We start from the raw sequence: 20,797 nt of genomic DNA on the forward strand, positions 1-20,797 counted from the left end.
GCCAATCATTAAGATTCGCTGTTGGCAGCTTCCTTTGCAATTGCCGACTGATCACAGTTCAGATGTGCTCGATGGGAGACAAGTCTGGAGCGGCTGCAGGTTATGGTAGCACGTTTAGGCCATGTGCACTTCTTGCTGTGGTTCAAGTTTGTTGTTTTTCTCCCAACTACTGGGACACACAACATTGAACTGTGCTGACATCTTGGCTTATGTATGTTGTGATCTGCTGGAGTGATATATCAAGGTCACCCAGTTCAAGGATTCGGTCACTCTTTTTGCAATAAGCAGTAATAACTGTGACATTGATTAACAGGAGGCGACTGCACAATCAGCACATGATTTTATCTGATTTTTGAGGTTTTGTTTAGCTAAAAAAAATATATATTTCTTTCTATCTGACTTTTTTACCTTCCCACATGCCACAGATTGGAGCTGAGTGTTTGAAACTTTGAGCATTTGCAGATCTTAGCGACACCGGCTTTTTCTTCAATTTCAATAACTTTCTTTTCAATGAATTTTTATTCAGGTTTTATCAAATTAAAACATTTGTAACTTTTTATAACAAAGACACAATCAATTTTCCAATCAATAGTTGCCTTACAATCATGATTATTTGAAATACAATAATCCTAAAAAAATGTAATGGGAGAAAAAACAAAACAAATGGGGAAATGGAGGGAATAAGGAAATGGGGCATGGAGGTATACTATTCGGGTGTACCAATTTGAATATCTTTATGGCTTGTCCTTCATGGTGTTGCAATTTCAGTGTTGAAGAGTGTATATACACTACTGTGCAAAAGTTTTAGGCAGGTGTGGAAACAATGCTGCAAAGTAAGAATGCGTTAAAATATGGAAATGTTATTCGATTATTTGTATCAATTAACAAAATGCAAAGTGAATGAACAAAAAAGAAATCTAAACAAATCAATATTTGGTGTGATTGTGTAAACTTGCACCGTTTTAGAAAGAACTGATTAAGGTGGTTGCTCCAAACATCTTGGAAAACTAACCACAGATCTTCTGTAAATGTTGCTTATATATATAAATGCAAATCTTTCTGTCTCTTCATATAATCCCATACAGACTTGATATTGAGATCAGCTCACCATGAGGACCATATTATCACTATCTGGAGATAGTTTTTAATAATATTGGCTGTATGTTTGAGGTCGTTGTCCTGCTAAAGAATAAATTTGGAGCCGATCAGACACCTCCCTGATAGCATTACATGATGTAACTGCCAGTACTTCTCAGCATTGACGACACCAAGAAATGGGAAACATTGAGGACCATAGACTTGGTGGTCGGCCAAGAAGACTTTGTGCAGCAGATGAAAGACACATCATGATTACTTCCCATTTAAACCGGAAGATGTCCATCAGTGCTCAAAAAGGTCAGCAACCAGTGGGCCATAAGTGGCCTCCATGGAAGAATTGCAGCCAACAACTATAACTTCCACATGGAATCAAGACCTATTAACTCACTATGCACAAAAATATAGGAACTGGTGTGCAGAAAAATGGCAGCAGGTGCCAGTGAAATAAAAATTTGGCTGTTACAAAAGGCATTTTGGTCGCAAAAAAGTAGCAGAGTGGAACAATAATGAGTGTCTACTGGTAACAGTGAAGCATGGTGGAAGATACTTGCAAGGTAGGAGATGTATTTCAGCAAATGGAGTTGGGTATTTCGTTCAGGATTAATGGTGTTGTCAGTGCTAAGAAATACATGCAAAAACCTTTCCATCATGTAATAACATCAGGGACGTGTCTGATTGGCTCCAAATTTATTCTGCAGCAGAACAACCGCCCCAAACATACAGCCAATGTAAAGAAGAACAAGGAGTCTTGGACGTGATAATATGACCCTCACAGAGCCCTAATTTCAACATCAAGTCTGTCTGGAAATACACAAAGAGACAGAAGAATTTGTACAAGCGTTTGGAACAACCTCTCTGCCGAGTTCCTTCAAAAACTTGAGTGCAAGTACCTAGATAAATTGATGTTTTGGAGGCAAAAGGAAGGTCACTCTAAGTATTGATTTGTGCACAATAGTATGGATTTGCAGTTGTGTTTATATTTTAAAGGGAACTTGACAGCTGATGCATGCTGCCAGCATGATTTCAGCCATATATGTTTAGCTCTGAAATGGTGCAGCGTTTCAGAGAAAATCATTGTCTAATAGCCTTAGGCGACTGAGCCACGAGGGTGATTAGCGCCGCTCGCTCTCCTGGAGTGACAGGTCTCTCCATATACATGCACCCAAGGAGGGACCTGTTACTCCAGGGAAGCTGCTGGGGGGAGAAGCTGCCGTGGACAAAGTTACAGTGTAGACTAGTTGGAGACCTGTGTGCGTGTGTAGGACCTGTCACTCCAGGAGAACAGGCGGGGAGAAGTTGCCAGGGACCCACCTGTCCAAATAATAACCTGTGTGGCTCGGTTCCCGGCGGCAAACCAACTATGTTTTTACCTAAAACCCAGCGACATGGCTGAAATTATGTAACATGCATCTGCTACTTTCTACCTGTGAATCGGGCACCATGTATCAGCTTTCAGATTCCTTTTAAGAACATCCAATTGTCTTTATAGCCATAAAATGTAATGCTAGTATTCTGGCCTCCTGCTGTTATCACAAGTGGGAATTCTTGGAGAACATGAGCTCCATCTACTTCTAAAAAAATAAAAATAAAAAATGCATAACCGCAGGGATGCTTTTAAAATAAATTGAGCCATACTCGCTCCCCTTATGTCCCCAGTGAATCAAGTGCAGGGCTCACTGTTGGTCTGCAACAAGACCAGAAGCCATGATGTCCAGTTCTTGGTTACCTGACTGTTGCTGTTGAGGCTTGTGATTGTACAGCGTGTCATCAGATGTGCTCTTTCTGTCACCAAACTGTTGCAGCTAATAACAGGCTTCAACAGAGAGTTGAAACAAGAGAGGGACATCATGGCTTTTGGTCCCAGCGGCAGCGCAGACCACCAGAGCAAACTCCACTGGACAAACTGAAGTAAGTGCAGGTGAGTATTGCTCAGTTTATCATTTTAACAGCATTCCTGTAGTTGTTAAAAAAAAAAAAAAAACTGTACATGTCAGACAACCCTTGTAAATTCCCCATGCTTCTTATATTAGTAAGTAGAGTTGAGAAAAAATAGATTTGCAGGACCCAGATCCATGACCGCTAGACCAGACCTCTGCAAACATCCCACTACTTGTAGCATGCCTGGAGCCTCTACTGACTAGTAGGCCCTGTGACATCATTACATTGCGGCTCAATGCAAGCATAATATCACTACTAATTAGAAAATAAAGATTAAACAGAGGCGCTCCACATGTGGATCAATGGATTAAACAAAGCGGTGCATCTTTACAAAAATGCTCACCTCGTGAGGTTGTGCAAGACCGGCACAACACTGAGGAGCATGATGATGGTTCAATGGTGATTGGCTGCAGCTCCAACCGCTGGTTCCAAGACCCACAGGTTTCAGGAATAGTGGAATCAATATCGTAGAGATAAAAGTTAGAAACACCGCACTTTTATCTCTACTAATCAGAAAAGGAGCTCTTGGGTAGTAGGAGGTTTGCAGTTCTCTGGCCCGTCGGATACAGTCTGTGGGCAGGGTCCTGCGAATGTTCTTGTTCAACTCAATTAACCAAAAAGTGTTATTTATTTATTTTTTTTGTTAATTATTGGTTCTGGCTTTTAGCATATCCTAGTATAGGTCTTAATCACTTCTATTTGGTTTTTAATTTTCGCCTGGATATAGTGAAGTAAAATTAAAATTGGTTAAAAAAATAATATATAAATCACGCCAACAATTACTGCAGGCACACAGCATAATTCAATGTAATAAAAATATATTACAACTATTATTTTTAAATCAAAACAATTATAAAAATAAAAAAGTCTATGTTCACAGAATTGTAAAGCAGATTATAAAGTCCTGAGAAAATGACTGCCGGTACGTCGATACCTTATCGCATAAAAAGTTCTGCTGCTTCTCGATAAATAAATAATTTCACTTCAAGACACAAGAAAATATTCACTTATTTAAAAAAACTAGGTCCCGAATGGGTCCTTTGACATCACTTTATACAGGATTTCTTCTCTCACTCCTGATTGTTGCTCTTGGAAATATAATGCTGAAATAATGAATGGCCAAGCTGGAAATGGACAAATGAGTTTCAGTCATAGTTGGGTCATTCATCCTTGACCTTCCCGACTGTTTTTAGCTATTCATGTCTAATTCATGACTGTCTTGTTGGTATATAAGACATAATATACATTCTTGACTATGGGTCTGTGTTGGAGTAAAACATACCTGTGTAAGAGCATATGTACCCTTTGGTGCAGTTTTGAAAACATGGGCATACAAGAGTGGCAACCTTGTGGCAAGCTTCCCCTGTCTACTTGCTCTACTAATGTATGGAGAGAATTCATGCTGTTGAGAAAAAGAGGGGAGACATTAAGTTTTTATTTCCCCTTCTTCATGAAAACCTCTTCAACGGTGTTCATAACTTTTCAGATGGATAGTAATCTTGATGAAGCACAACGAGGGATCCATACTCCTGACCATTAACGTCTATAGTCTTTAATGGAGAGCATTACCGTAGACCATGAATCCCAAGAATCGTTGTCTCTGTTTTTCAACAGTCACGCACTGCGGCCGCAATCGGTCACATCGCCTGTGTTTAAAGTTCGACTGTCATACGGTGTAAACAATAGGACAGGAATAGAATTCATCTTCACATTTTTCCACTTGAAGTCTTATTCCATTAGAGAAGATAATGGTGACGTCTCTAGTAACGACACCACGCAGACTTCCTCTTTCTTGGGCTCGTTGTATACAGGTTTCCCATACTGTAGCCAGTACTGTTGAGATAGGGAAGTAAAGGATAAGTCCATATAAATATTAAAAATATACATATCTAATTGTCATATAAAAGCAGTGGAGTTTGCAAAGCAGGAGGAAGTTGGCATCAGTTCCTAAAATTCCATTAGGCTACATGATATGAGACTTGTGTCATTATACTCAGAGCTGACCACACCATGTACGTGAGAAAAACTCATCATCTATTCAGTTTGATTTTTGTCTCCAGGCTGCAGCGGCCAAAAATGTCTAGGTTTTGCTCCACTCCCAGTGATCACCACATGAACGCAGAAAAGGGCGAACAATAAAACTATTATTGATCTTCAGTAACCCAGCAAATTGTTGCTAGTGATGGCATGATCTGTAAATGTCATTTGTGGTAACATTTACAGTGGACACTGCTCTCACAACACCAAACATCCAACTTTAAGTTCCAAATTACGGTTCAACTCACTTAGAAAACACTTTTAAATAATCTGCACCCATTTTCTGGCCCTGGTTATAAGTGTGTAAGTCTTTTCGTCCGGCCAGGAGGAAATAATGTAGTAGAGATTTTATTCGGGTTTAAGTAACAACTTTGCAAACCAGAAGTCAGTCACTGACATTTTTAAAATTTAAAAAATAAAATTGGGGATACTTTTATGGCAAAGAAATATGTCACATTCCCTCCCTGAATCCTTCTGGCATCATAACATGCACAGGGTTGCCAACCGTCCGGAAATTCGAGGACAGTCCATAAAAATAGGGCACTTTTTCTGTCCTGTCAATAAAAAAAAAAAAAATAAATAAAAAAAAATCACAGTTGCCTTAATTTTTTTTTTTTTTAAGTTAAAAAAGTTTATACAGATTATTTTGATTGAAATTATAGTTTTCCAGGTCTCAGTGAATTAAGCTGATGTCTTCATATCAGAATTATGGGCTGTAAACATGTATAACTTATAATAATTTATTAAGGTTTTTCAATGTGTCAAGTTATCAACCAATACGCATCTCCAGAAGAAACAACAAAGAAAGCACTTCAGAGACTTAAAAGGATTCAAAATCCAAGATCTTTTTAGATTTACAGAATTTATGTTTTAATTTATATATTATTTTTTTGTAGCATCTATTTACACTAAATTACAAGAATCTTTATTGGTATAGGACAAGGTTTTGTTTTGCCTTTGTTGGTGTCTTCTTTTATGAAGCTGGTAATATACACATGATCTTATGAACTGATGCTAAACAAACATAAAACACATCACCCTATATCACCACCATTTTTACAGGTCTTCATGTTGTAAAAGGTTGTGTCTTTTTACAAGAATTCATTATTTTTACAGCTTTACTCTCCTTCACTCGCACGATATGTTTCTTACAGGAAGGAGAGTGATTAAGAACTTATTTCCACTGCAGACCAGAAGCTTATTAATAGAACAATCAGACATTCACAGTTTTTGTTATTTTTACACTCATCAGACACTTTATTACTATGTGTTATTTCTTTCTCATCACCTATTCAGTGTTCTACTGGCCTTTATCACACAATCAATTCTTGAGTCTTTTTTTTTTCTTTTGGCACATGCTTTAAATCATTTTTAAACGGACACAACAAAACCAAATATGTTTTTTTAGTCCCCTTAAAGCACAACTTCAGTGTGTTTTTTTAAAATCAGAGCTGGAGTGGTGCTACTAATCTAAGCTCCCTGACCCTAGTCTTATACTTACCAACCTCCTTCTTCAGCTCTTCCCGGCGCCGCTCAGGTCCCTCGCCACCGTCTTGTGACCGAAACTTCTGAATGGCCGGAAGTCAGAGGTAACAGTCATAAGCTCTCAATGCAAGTCTATGAAAGCCTTGTTCTAATCTCGGTCTGGCTCTCACAGACTAACACTGAGTTATGAGCTCCGGCTCGCCCAGCAAACACTGGAGCGATCCGGCAGGTCACAAACAGCTGTAGCCTGACCAGAGCGGCGCTGATAAAAGATGAAGACAGCGGCTGGTAAGTATGAGACTAAGGGCAGGGAACTTAGATTAATAGCACCACTCCAGTGCTGCAATAAATAAAAAAAAATGCCGGAGTGATGCTTTAAAAGGTTTTGAAACTTCCATTCTTCAATCGGTCATACTCAAGACTGCTGTATCTATCTATATAATTGTCTTATCCCGTCTGTCTGTCTGTCTTTCTGTCTGTCTGTCTGTCCAGGAAATCCCGCGTCGCTGATTGGTCCGGCCGCGGCCAATCAGCGACGCGGCATTTCACAAAAAGATGGCGGCCGTTAGCGGCTGATCTGCCGCACGGAGGTGAGCGGCGATGCAGCTGGGAGATGAAGCCGGCTGCTCGCAGCATACGTCCCCCGACCGGAGGCGCCGCTGACCCCCATGCGGCTACTGTCGGGAGATCAGCGGCTACGGCCGCTTATCTCCAGACAGTAAAAGTGACGCCCCTCCCCTCCTGTCCCTTCCCCCGCTCGCTCAGGACCCCGGCACCATACTTACCCCTATAAAAATAATGTGTATATATATTTTAGCTGTTTTAGCTATTCCTTTTTTATTTTAAGAACTTCCCTGGGGGCAGCCATATTAGAGACACACTCTCTTCCTTTATTGTTGGCAAAAACATTGTGACAAGGTGTGTGTACTTTTCTTGGCTTAAATGGATAGAAGCAAATTGTCATGAAAGTGTACATTGGCTATTACAGTCTCCAGGAAATGAAGACGTACTGCACACTGCCTCAAAAACTAGGTAGTGAACAGAGATCCATGGAGAGTGGGGCTTATCTATGAGTATCACAACACTAACCTTATTTATCTACATTTTCAGGAGTACAACAGAGCTGCCATTTCTTACTATTCCTCAATCAACTAATGGCGAAATTACTATGCCAGCACTGACCCAAGCTACACAGTAAAGCTGGACAGTGAGTAGCATATTGCAGGAAGTGTCAGTTCAGAGTATCTGGTCTAGCGGTTGGTATGAAAATTGTAGTATTTTAGGATTAAAAAAATAAATGAATAAAACGCCAACATGTTTCAATAAAGAATTTATACGTTTCTGGTGACACATTCTTTAACATTTTTGTGGTCTAAATGTCACCATATTTTGTATATACTAATCTGAAGGGATCATAATGTTAGGGGGCAAGCATTAGAGAGGAACAAAAACTGCAAATAGCAATTTATGCTTTGGCCTCAATGGCATTTCTTTGCCTCTGGCAGAAGGCTATGGACGTGAATTATTTTTCACCGTCTAAGACTTAAAAGCAAGTTAAGAACATAGCTAACAAGATTAACATCCAAACAGTTACATCGTTTAGGACTCTACTGCACGTAAACACTTTAGAAATGTTTGCAGTCCAGTACCATATATTTCAGACAACACTGTAATTATAGGGAACACATTTCACGAATTTACGCGTGCATCTGATCCACAATGGTGGCAGCACATGTAGAGAAAAAAAAACAACTTAATTTCTTTTGTACCATTACACAGATAATTTAAGATGATTATTTTAATTTTCACATTTGACTTCAGTAATTTGACTTCTCTTAACTCTGGGTGGACTCTGGTTTCTGGAAACGATTTATCAGTGGCAATTTGGAAAAGCTGGCATGTATGATATAATAGTTAATAGGAAAGACGATGATCCAGCTCCATAGACTCCAATAGTAAAAACAAATGTCTTTTATTTAAAAATTTTTAAAAAGATCTAGATAGCGATAATGTAACTCCAGCTGGTGGAAGAACAATACTAGAAGGGAAACACAGGGGCACCAAGGAGGGGTGCGCTACCAGACGCGTTTCGATACTCTTAAACTTAGTATGATATAATAGTAAAAGTGTAAATCTGTAAAATAACTAACTACAGTCTACACAAAATCTTGAGAAAGTGTCTGAAACTTCAAAATTGCCCTAGGCTGAGTGCAGATTGTTATGTATTTATTCCGTTATCGCATTGTGGATGCAATAAAGCATTTTTATCATCTGGTGAGTGCCTTGATGCCATTTCTACATTCAGAGTCTACAAATAACGTCAACACGTATTTACACCCTTCCTCTTATGACTAGGAAAAAAGTTATTTACCTGAATGTCTTTTGATATAACTTTACTAGGGTCGGGAACCTGAGGGCAAATAATGATCAGCACTCTAAAAAATAAATTATTATAGACCATGAACAAATTAGATTACATTTTTTTGCATTAAAAACAACAACAAAGAAACAATCATGAGATATTACCTAGATACAGAAAAAGCCAACTATTACATTCAGAGCGATTTTATGTACAATTAGGGAGTTTGAAGGAAACAGAAAATTGTGTCTCCATTTTATTCAAAACAGTGCCACTCTCGTCCTTCTGCTGAATCTAGTAATGTAGTCTAGTTCAAGACATTTAATAGAGAATGGATGACAATACCCCAAACAAAATGAAAGAGTAACCAAACTTTTTTTCTTGTTATACTTCATTAACAGATTGGGCTGTTATCGGATTTTCTGTGTGTGATGTCATGCTGCTACACAGGTTTAATGCTGGATTTCATCTTCTTTAGAAGCTGCCTTCCCTTTTTGCATTTGAAGATTCGTACTTTCTATTCCAGTAATGAAGAGTAGGAACAGTAGTTGGGGTGGGCCACATACAGGCCAAGCTGCTTGAAGGGAATGTGTCAGTAGGATCAACCCTACTAGACCATCTATATGGGCATATAAGTTGTAGGAAGATGGATAAAACGATACCTTGATACAACAGAGCTAACAGAGCGCGGCAGAGCTAACACAGCGCGGCAGAGCTAACACAGCGCGGCAGAGCTAACACAGCGCGGCAGAGCTAACACAGCGCGGCAGAGCTAACACAGCGCGGCAGAGCTAACACAGCGCGGCAGAGCTAACACAGCGCGGCAGAGCTAACACAGCGCGGCAGAGCTAACACAGCGCGGCAGAGCTAACACAGCGCGGCAGAGCTAACACAGCGCGGCAGAGCTAACACAGCGCGGCAGAGCTAACACAGCGCGGCAGAGCTAACACAGAGCATTAGAAGTGATTTTTTTTCTCATTACAAACACATTTGCAGCTGTAGCCCTCTCACAATGCTTCAGCTTCCATCTCACAGTCAGCCAGTGTGGGGAAAGGGCAGAACAGCAAAAGTGCTACAGAATGAGGTGGCTCACTATGCCACCCTCCTCACAGAGTAATCCAGAGGACCCAGATGGGAACCTTGATGAGACGCTTCCTGACCATAATATTGTGCAAGATGGAAAGGTGCAGGAGGTTACTTCTCATCCTAGAAAAGCTACTCTCCAAGAAGTAATGAGTGCAATAAAAGTTGATATATAGAGGATATTCGGTTTTTCCTAGAAGATTGCTTCCTCTAATGATCCAGGCTAATGCCCATAATAAAAAACAACAACTTTGGAATGTCATGCTCGGGTTGGGAGAGCCATTGTCATTTCGTTCACTGCGGTCCATCCTTGGAAAGATTTGCACTGGCATCTGAAACAGACCCTACTGGAATAAGTCTTCCCTTATGATTATTAACTCCAGACCATTTAACCCTGATTTATTAGCAAGACAGTTAAAAGTTGCAAACTCATTTAAATACCTTGGAGTATTAATGAAAAGCTCTGGAATATGAATCACTCAATATATCACTGCTATTGGCCTGATATTTTAATACATCTGCAAGGAGTTTGTATGTTCTCCCCGTGTTTGTGTGGGTTTCCTCTGGGTTCTCCGGTTTCTTCCTACACTCCAAAGACATACTGATAGGGAATGTACTGTAGATTGTGATCCCCAATGGGGACAGTGCCCATAATGTCTGTAAAGCGCTGTGGAATTAATGGAGCTATATAAGTGAGTAAAATAAATAAATAAATATACTGTTCGCATTGTTGAAATGGAATAAAATGTATATACTGAGTAAAGAGTGAGCTAATATATGTTCATGTATTTATAGTTTCTTTTTTTTTAGGGTCATTTTATCTTTTGAGGGATTGGGAGGAATGCACGGCAGGAGAACAATGGTTTAGGCAGGTTCTGGTCATTGCACTTGTGAATGCTCAGGCAGAGGGGTCACTGACCAGCTCTGCTAGACTGCAGTACACTGGCCTGTCTGCAGACCAAACACCCCAACTACTGTGTGCTGTGATTACAGGAATAGAGAGTGGAAATCGTCAAATGCAGCTTCTAAAGAAGATGAAGTCCTGCCATTATACCTGTGCAGCAGCATGGCATTGCACACACGACAGTCAAATTAGGTAATGAAGTACATTAGAAAATATCTTCCGTTTTTTCATTTGGTAATCAATTATGGAAATAAAAGGAAAATAATTACGCTTTAATGTTCAAAAGTGGCGCTGTTTCTAAACTAGAAGCACTAATTGTTTTTATGGAGAAATATTTGACATTTTATAATTTTTGTTTCTAGGCTGATAATGAAAATGTAATAAATTGTCTTCAGTATATCCTCTTAGACTTAGAATGATTTACCTTTTGATATTCATAAGTAAAACGACTGTAACCAAGATAATCACTACTGGAACCAGGAGAAGCAGCAATATAAATGTGATTCCACCTTTATCATCTACAAGATACAAAATTTCTAGATTAGTAAACTAATATACAGCCTTTACAGTGCAAGTAAATCCATTTCTCAGTATTAAGCGACCCAAGCCATAACTTATTAGGAAATCAACTAGTATGGATTCGGATTAATTTCTAATGTTGTGCAGAAGGCTGCTCTATGAGCACAATGGAACATGTACAGTGCTGGCCAAAAGTATTGGCACCCCTGCAATTGTCAGATAATACTCAGTTTCTTCCTGAAAATGATTGCAATCACAAATTCTTTGGTATTATTCTCTTCATTTAATTTGTCTTCAATGAAAAAAACACAAAAAGAATTGTCTAAAGCCAAATTGGATATAATTCCACACCAAACCTAAAAAAGGGGATGGACAAAAGTATTGGCACCCTTTGAAAAATCATGTGATGCTTCTCTAATTCGTGTAATTAACAGCACCTGTAACTTACCTGTGGCACCTAACAGGTGTTGGCAATAACTAAATCACACTTGCAGCCAGTGAACATGGATTAGAGTTGACTCAACCTCTGTCCTGTGTCCTTGTGTGTACCACATTGAGCATGGAGAAAAGAAAGAAGACTAAAGAACTGTCTGAGGACTTGAGAAACCAAATTGTGAGGAAGCATGAGCAATCTCAAGGCTACAAGTCCATCTCCAAAGACCTGAATGTTCCTGTGTCTTCCGTGCGCAGTGTTATCAAGAAGTTTAAAGCCCATGGCACTGTGGCTAACCTCCCTAGATGTGGACGGAAAAGAAAAATTGACGAGAGATTTCAACGCAAGATTGTGCGGATGGTGGATAAAGAACCTCGACTAACATCCAAACAAGTTCAAGCTGCCCTGCAGTCCAAGGGTACAACAGTGTCAACCCGTACTATCCGTCGGCGTCTGAATGAAAAGGGACTGTATGGTAGGATACCCAGGAAGACCCCACTTCTTACCCCGAGACATAAAAAAGCCAGGCTGGAGTTTGCCAAAACTTACCTGAGAAAGCCCAAAGCATTTTCGAAGAATGTTCTCTGGTCAGATGAGACAAAAGTAGAGCTTTTTGGGAAAAAGCATCAACATAGAGTGTACAGGAAAAAAAAAAGAGGCATTCAAAGAAAAGAACACGGTCCCTACAGTCAAACATGACGGAGGTTCCCTGATGTTTTGGGGTTGCTTTGCTGCCTCTGGCACTGGACTGCTTGACCGTGTGCATGGCATTATGAAGTCTGAAGACTACCAACAAATTTTGCAGCATAATGTAGGGCCCAGTGTGAGAAAGCTGGGTCTCCCTCAGAGGTCATGGGTCTTCCAGCAGGACAATGACCCAAAACACACTTCCAAAAGCACTATAAAATGGTTTGAGAGAAAGCACTGGAGACTTCTAAGGTGGCCAGCAATGAGTCCAGACCCGAATCCCATAGAACACCTGTGGAGAGATCTCAAAATGGCAGTTTGGAGAAGACACCCTTCAAATATCAGGGACCTGGAGCAGTTTACCAAAGAAGAATGGTCTACAATTCCAGCAGAGCATTGTAAGAAACTCATTGATGGTTACCAGAAGCGGTTGTTCGCAGTTATTTTGGCTAAAGGTTGTGCAACCAAGTATTAGGCTGAGGGTGCCAATACTTTTGTCCGGCCCTTTTTTGGAGTTTTGTGTGAAATGATCAATGATTTGATTTTTGCTTCATTCTCTTTTGTGTTTTTTCCTTGCAAGCAAATTAAATGAAGAGAATAATACCAAAGAATTTGTGATTGCAATCATTTTCAGGAAGAAACTGAGTATTATCTGACAGAATTGCAGGGGTGCCAATACTTTTGGCCAGCACTGTATGTATGACTTCCACATGAACATTCTGTTCTGAGGAACAGACAAATGGAATTCATATCCAAAATGTATCAGTTGCATAACTTATGCAAACAAAGTACAGGGACCTGATTGACTATTATGGGTCCCTCTAGGTTCTGTTAAATGTCAGTTTTAGAACAGAAGAAAATGTGGCATTATGTGCTTTTCCTTCCGTTCTATAAATAGACACAAAACAGAACCCAAACAAATCCCATAATACCGTAATTAATTGGGTCCCTCTGCTTCTGTCAGCTATGAAACAGATCACTTTTGGACATTAACTCCTTTTGTCTGTTCCTAAAAATAGAATGTGTGAACACGGCTTTACTATCACTTGAGTTCCAATCATCAGGACAATATAAGCCCTGTTCCACCTAGTAATGTCCCCCAAACTGCCAGAAAGTACCCCTTTTAAATGGTGTAATTCTTGGGACGTGTAGTTTCCTCGCTCACATAGTAACCAAGTAGTAGCATCGTATGTAACTGCGTAGAACCACAGAAATTTAAGAAAATTTAAGACAATTTTCCAAAAAAGGTCAAACTGAGGATTAGTTTGAGTGACTCTCCACCAAAAATGGGACTGTTCATAATAATGAAAGTGAAAGGGGTTGTCCGGTCCAAACCGATAAGTCTGCAGTCACTGTGTGTGACTGCAGATTTATGAATCCCCCCCCAGCGCATACTTTGCGCTGGGGGATTTGCTGGTGGAAACTGGTGGTTCTTAAGGGCAGCTTTTTTTCCTTAAAGGGGTTGTCCGGTCAAACCGATAAGTCTTCAGTCACGCTGTGCACTGCGGGGATTCGCCGGTTTCAGACCGGAGGGTATGTATGTGTTATACATCCTCCGGCCAGTGGATGCGGCCTCGCTCCATACACTTGTAGACAGGGAGTGGCCTCGGCTCAATACAAGTGTATGGAGCGAGGTCGCGCTCACTGGCCGGAGGATGTATAACACATACATACCCTCCATTCCGAGGTCTGAAGCCGGCGAATCCACACAGCACACAGAGTGACTGAAGACTTATAGGTTTTGACTGGACAATCCCTTTAAAGAAAAAAGCTTCCCTTAAGACCCATCAGCCTCCACCTCATTTTGTCAAGGCCATTTGGAAAATGATAGTAACAGTAGTAGCCTACTTTCACATTTTACTATTTTAGTAAATTTCCCCCAAAATATAAATGTATCCTTATACAGATGAAATAATGAAAAAACACTTCAACTATTAAATTTGCAAAGCACAACCGATTAGGAAACAAAAACTATTATTTTTCTGTACCAGACAATGTCTTTTCTTCACTCCATTCACTCCAGAGGAAATTCTCATTTTTTTGTTGTTCGTTCACTAAGCCAAATGCGCCTTGATGTAACTTGACTCGGACTTTAGCCGTGTACGTAACATCGGGCAGTGCATTGGGAATTTCCTTACTGTTACCTGAATCAATCTAAAAGGAATATCACTGTTTATTATAATATTAAACAGAATGCAAACTGAAAATACATAGTGGATGCAAAGACTCGCTGGCGAGCAGTGCCTTAATTGCCAATAGTGGACACATTTTTTGAATAAAGTGTTTTGTCGTTCAAGATCAGCAGAGACTGGGGAATCCTTGTAAGACTCAGCAATGTCACGTATTTAGGAATATATCATGACAAATCATTTTCTAATTTATGGACCTCATTTACCTGGTCTTTAGACAGTCCAAAAATATGCAAAATTGTTAAGAGGCACGCGCCTCTTGAAAGATTTGGCGCACCTTACTCCATCTTTAAAAAGATTCCATAATAACAGGGTCTGTACCACAGGACTGGCGTATAGCAAATGTGGTGCCAATATTCAAAAAGGGGACAAAAACTGAACTTGGAAATTATAGGCCGGTAAGCTTAACCTCTACTGTGGGTAAAATCCTGGAGGGTTTCCTAAGAGATGCTATACTAGAGTATCTGAAGAAGAATAACCTCATGACCCAATATCAACATGGGTTTACGAGGGACCGTTCCTGTCAAACTAATCTGATCAGCTTTTATGAGGAGGCAAGTTCTGGACTGGACCAAGCAAATGCAGTGGATGTATATGGACTTTTCAAAAGCTTTTGATAAAACGGTTTCACACAAAAGGTTGATACATAAAATGAGAACAATGGGGATACGGGAAAATATATGTAAGTGGGTTAAGAACTGGCTCAGTGATAGGAAACAAAGGGTGCTTATTAATGGAAAACACTCAGACTGGGTCTCAGTTAACAGTGGGGTACCACAGGGGTCAGTATTGGGCCCCCTTCTTTTTAACATATTTATTAATGACCTTGTAGGGGGCATACAGAGTAATATTTCAATATTTGCAGATGACACTAAACTCTGCAGGGTAATCAATACAGAGGAGGACAATTTTATATTACAGGAGGATCTATGTAAACTAGAAGCTTGGGCTGATAAATGGCAAATGAGCTTTAATGGGGATAAATGTAAGGTAATGCACTTGGGCAGAGGAAATAAAATGTATAATTATATGCTTAATTGTAAAACACTGGGCAAAACTGTAACTGAAAAAGACCTGGGTGTATTGGTGGACGACAAGCTCACGTTTAGTGGCCAGTGTCAGGCAGCTGCTGCAAAGGCAAATAAAATAATGGGATGCATTAAAAGAGGCATAGATGCTCATGAGGAGAACATAATTTTACCTCGATACAAGTCACTAGTGCGACCACACTTAGAATACTGTGTACAGTTCAGATCTCCGGTGTATAAGAAAGACATAGCTGAACTAGAGCGGGTGCAGAGAAGAGCGACCAAGGTTATTAGAGGACTGGGGGGTCTGCAATACCAAGACAGGTTATTACACTTGGGGTTATTTACTGTGGAAAAAAGAAGGCTTAGGGGTGATCTTATTACTATATACAAGTATATGAGGGGACAGTACAAAGACCTTTCTACTGATCTTTTTACTCTGAGGGCTGAGACGGGGACAAGGGGGCATCTTCTACGTCTGGAGGAAAGAAGGTTTAATCATAATCACAGATGGGGATTCTTTACTGTAAGAGCAGTGAGACTATGGAACTCTCTGCCGCATGATGTTGTAATGAGTGATTCACTACTAAAATTTAAGAAGGGCCTGGATGCCTTTCTTGAAAAGTATAATATTACAGGTTATATACACTAGATTCCTTGATAGGGCGTTGATCCAGGGAACTAGTCTGATTGTCGTATGGAGTCGGGAAGGAATTTTTTTCCCCAATGTGGAGCTTAGTGTTTGCCACATGGTTTTTTTTTTGCCTTCCTCTGGATCAACATGTTAGGCTATGGGTTGAAGTAGATGGACTTAGTCTTCCTTCAACCTTAAAAACTATGTTACTATGTTACTAGTCTTTTAGTTCAACATTTGACTATATATTTGTCTAGGGATTATTAGCAGCATTATCTGACCAACGCATAATTTTACTACCTTTTGTGTACCACTGTTTAACTGCTATTGGAATATACACTGCTCAAAAAAATAAAGGGAACACTTAGACAACAGAATATAACTCCAAGTAAATCAAACTTCTGTGAAATCAAACTGTCCACTTAGGAAGCAACACTGATTGACAATCAATTTCACATGCTGTTGTGCAAATGGAATAGACAATAGATGGAAATTATTGGCAATTATCAAGACACCCTCAATAAAGGAGTGGTTCTGCAGGTGGGGACCACAGACCCCATCTCAGTACCAATACTTTCTGGCTGATGTTTTGGTCACTTTTGAATGTTGGTTGTGCTTTCACACTCGTAGTAGCATGAGACGGACTCTACAACCCACAGAAGTTGCTCAGGTAGTGCAGCTCATCCAGGATGGCACATCAATGCGAGCTGTGGCAAGAAGGTTTGCTGTGTCTGTCAGCGTAGTGTCCAGAGGTTGGAGGTGCTACCAGGAGACAGGCCAGTACACCAGGAGACGTGGAGGGGGCCGCAGGAGGGCAACAACCCAGCAGCAGGACCACTACCTCCGCCTTTGTGCAAGGAGGAACAGGAGGAGCACTGCCAGAGCCCTGCAAAATGACCTCCAGCAGGCCACAAATGTGCATGTGTCTGCACAAATGGTTAGAAACCGAGTCGGGTGATATGAGGGCTCGACGTCCACAGATGGGGGTTGTGCTCACAGCCCAACACGGTGCAGGACACTTGGCATTTGCCACAGAACACCAGGATTGGCAAAGTCGCCACTGGCGCCCTGTGCTCTTCACAGATGAAAGCAGGTTCACACTGAGCACATGTGACAGACGTGACAGAGTCTGGAGACGCCGTGGAGAGCGATCTGCTGCCTGCAACATCCTTCAGCATGACTGGTTTGGCAGTGGGTCAGTAATGGTGTGGGGTGGCATGGGCCGCACAGCCCTCCATGTGCTCACCAGAGGTAGCCTGCCTACCATTAGGTACCAAGATGAGATCCTCAGACCCCTTGTGTGACCATATGCTGGTGCGGTTGGCCCTGGGTTCCTCCTAATGCAGGACAATGCCAGACCTCATGTGGCTGGAGTGTGTCAGCAGTTCCTGCAAGATGAAGGCATTGAAGCTATGGACTGGCCCGCCCACTCCCCAGACCTGAAGCTGATTGAGCACATCTGGGACATCATGTCTCGCTCCATCCACCAACGTCACGTTGCACCACAGACTGTCCAGGAGTTGGCGGATGCTTTAGTCCAGGTCTGGGAGGAGATCCCACAGGAGACCATCCACAACCTCATCAGGAGCATGCCCAGGCGTTGTAGGGAGGCCATACAGGCACGTGGAGGCCAAAAACAATACTGAGACTTATTTTGACTAATTTAAGGACATTACATCAAAGTTGGATCAGCCTGTAGTGTGTTTTTTCCACTTTAATTTTGGGGGTGACTCCAAATCCAGGCCTCCATTGGTTAATAAATTTGATTTCCATTGATGATTTTTGTGTGATTTTGTTGTCAGCACATTCAACTTTGTACAGAACAAAGTATTCAATGAGAATATTTCATTCATTCAGATCTAGGATGTGTTAGAAGTGTTCCCTTTATTTTTTTGAGCAGTGTACTAATATACTCATCTATCACACTTCAATGTGTAAACATCGCCCTCTTTGTATTTGATTGTTCTATTTGTAGTAGCAACAACTCCTATAACATATACCAACACAACAATCTACTTCATTGTAGCAAAAGCTTTTATTCAGTTTTTCATGCTTTTATATTTTATATCTATCATTCTCTATGTCATATTTTTATGCCCTTTATATAGCCTCCTCACAATCTTTTTAGTGCGATAGTCTCCACTATTTAACTTTTAAAAATATTTATTAAATGACTGAAAATCCAAAAGGCTAAAAATTTGTATAAATAACTAAAACTAAACAATATACATCATGCAATACCATCAGGGAGGCGTCTGATTGGATCCAAATTTATTCTGCAGCAGAACAACGAACCCAAACATACTGCCAATGCCATTAAGAAATATCTTCAGTGTAAAGAACTTGGAGTCCGGAAAGTGATGATATGGCCCCACAGAGCCCTGATCTCACATCATCGAGCCTGTCTGGGATTACATGAAGAGACAGAGGGATTTGAACAAGCAACTTCCACAGAAGATCTGTGGTTAGTTCTCCAAGATGTTTGGAACAACTTCCTTGCAGAGTTCCTTCAAAAACTGTGTGCAAGTGTACATAGGATGCTGCTTTAAAGGCAAAGGGTGGTCACCAAAACGTTGATTTGATTTAGATTTATCTTCTTTATTCACTTTGCATATTGTTGATTGATAAAAATAAACTATTAACACTTTTATTTTTGAAGGCATTCTTAGTTTACAGCATTTTTTCCACACCTAAATCTTTTGCACAGTACCGCAGATATCACAGAGCTTATATCGAAACGCTGTCAGTTTTTCTAGAGAAGGCAAAAAAGTTTTTGATTTCTACTATTTTTTTGTTTACTAGGAAAGCAACATAGTTTTTTTTCCCTAGAGTACTTGAACTGTTTTACCGAAGCATAAAGATCTTGCTTATTTTCCCATATAAATGAGTGTTGTCACATAATAATAAGTAAAGTGGTTTTCCCACAAATGACTTTACAACATGTAAATGTTTTGGTATTTCCCCAAACTGGTTAAAGGTGACCTATCGGCTTCTCCTAAAAGATCTGTTAAAGGAAATACTTACATTCCCTATTTATTAAGGAATTCTGTATTTTGTGGTTTCACTGCTATTTCCTCTAGGAAATGCATGACTAAGTTGAAAACAGAGATTATAACCATTCTTCTTGTGTCTGTCCTTACATATTATGACGCTGTCAGCAGAGAATGAACATTATAGCGACCCACCCCAAACTGTGAATATATTCATACATTTCAGGAGGCATAACTAAGGGACAGCAAAATACATTGTTTTAATAAAATCTGCTTGAGAATAATTCTATAAATGAGAACAGAAGTATTTAATAAAAGAATCATTACAAGTCCCTTTTTAATGGAGTGTGGCCACACATCCCCGGTCACTTCTAACGAGGGATTGGACGATTGCAACAAATTCACAGGATAGGTCATAAAAAAACCTCTATAGAAAACCTCTAAGTAATAAAGAAAAAATTATTTCATACCTGATAAGAATCCCCATTTGATAAATTAAGTTGTACTTCATATTTATCTATATCGAATATATTCCAACTAACAAACAGACTATTATTCGGAGTCCTCTTCATCTCTTGTATGACTGGAGCATTCAATTTTGCTGAAATTAAAAAAAAAAGATAAATAAATAGAAAAAAAACTTAAAATATTAACAGTCCTCATTCCACCTTCAAAAGTTATTTATTTGCAAATTAACTTTTATAATAAGCCACAAACCAACCAACTTCTTAGCTGTCATGTACCGATATCAGGTAGCCAAGCACTGTATTTTTTTTGGATGCCTAAAATACCCTGTAATAGGTGAATACAAAGGAAATCTCTGCATCCTTAAGTTCCGCTTTAAGTTAAATGGATTCAGTTAGTAGTTTTAACCTCTAAAAGAGCTAACAGCCGTATACAGATGCCGGGGATAGTAGTGTAGACATACTTTGCCCTCTACTTTTCCTTCTTCTGCTCTGAGTATTTGCTCCAACAGTCTCGGATCAGAGGGCAAGGCATTGTGGTGCGTTCACTGTAGAGAGCCCATGGTAATGCCCTTGAAGGAGCTACCTCTTGAGCACTTGCAGTTGTGGGGCATTAAATTGTAGAATTTTTTTGTCAATCTTACCTGCATGACTATCACTCTAGATACGTGTTTCTCACACTATAAGGCTTCACCAGTAATGTGCCCCCTAATTATTGCTGAGGTGCAGCTAGGGGAGGCAGTTGTCATAAAGTGATCATATTCTGCATAGTCCTTTTTTTGGCTCTAGCAATCTCATATTTATCAACATAACTGAATTGCAAAAAGAACTTCGGCACTCCATACATGAAAATATAAGAAATATTGTATCTAGACTAATGTCACATTGAAAAATGAAGGTTTTTTGCGCATAATTTGGCCAATTTATGTGTGCCCATCAACCACGACAA

At 40.0% G+C, this 20,797-nt stretch overlaps 1 protein-coding gene across 2 annotated transcripts in view; it reads right to left on the reverse strand.

Annotated features, from left to right (window-relative positions):
• Positions 1–500: 500 nt before the first annotated feature.
• LOC141154843 (interleukin-13 receptor subunit alpha-1-like) overlaps positions 501–20,797 on the reverse strand; it is a 103,032-nt gene continuing 82,735 nt past the window's right edge. For both annotated transcript variants that reach the window (XM_073641335.1, XM_073641334.1), the window contains exons 7-11: positions 19,855–19,985; positions 14,532–14,697; positions 11,329–11,422; positions 8,930–8,993; positions 501–4,869 (exon numbers count right to left, since the gene is read on the reverse strand). In XM_073641335.1, coding sequence (XP_073497436.1) covers positions 4,765–4,869; positions 8,930–8,993; positions 11,329–11,422; positions 14,532–14,697; positions 19,855–19,985 — 560 coding nt within the window. In that variant the 3' untranslated portion in view covers positions 501–4,764. The remainder of the gene's footprint in view (positions 4,870–8,929; positions 8,994–11,328; positions 11,423–14,531; positions 14,698–19,854; positions 19,986–20,797) is intronic.

Source organism: Phyllobates terribilis, unplaced genomic scaffold (assembly GCF_046119375.1).
Source record: "Phyllobates terribilis strain yellow unplaced genomic scaffold, ASM4611937v1 Scaffold_7__3_contigs__length_470593459, whole genome shotgun sequence".
Taxonomy (NCBI): domain Eukaryota; kingdom Metazoa; phylum Chordata; class Amphibia; order Anura; family Dendrobatidae; genus Phyllobates; species Phyllobates terribilis.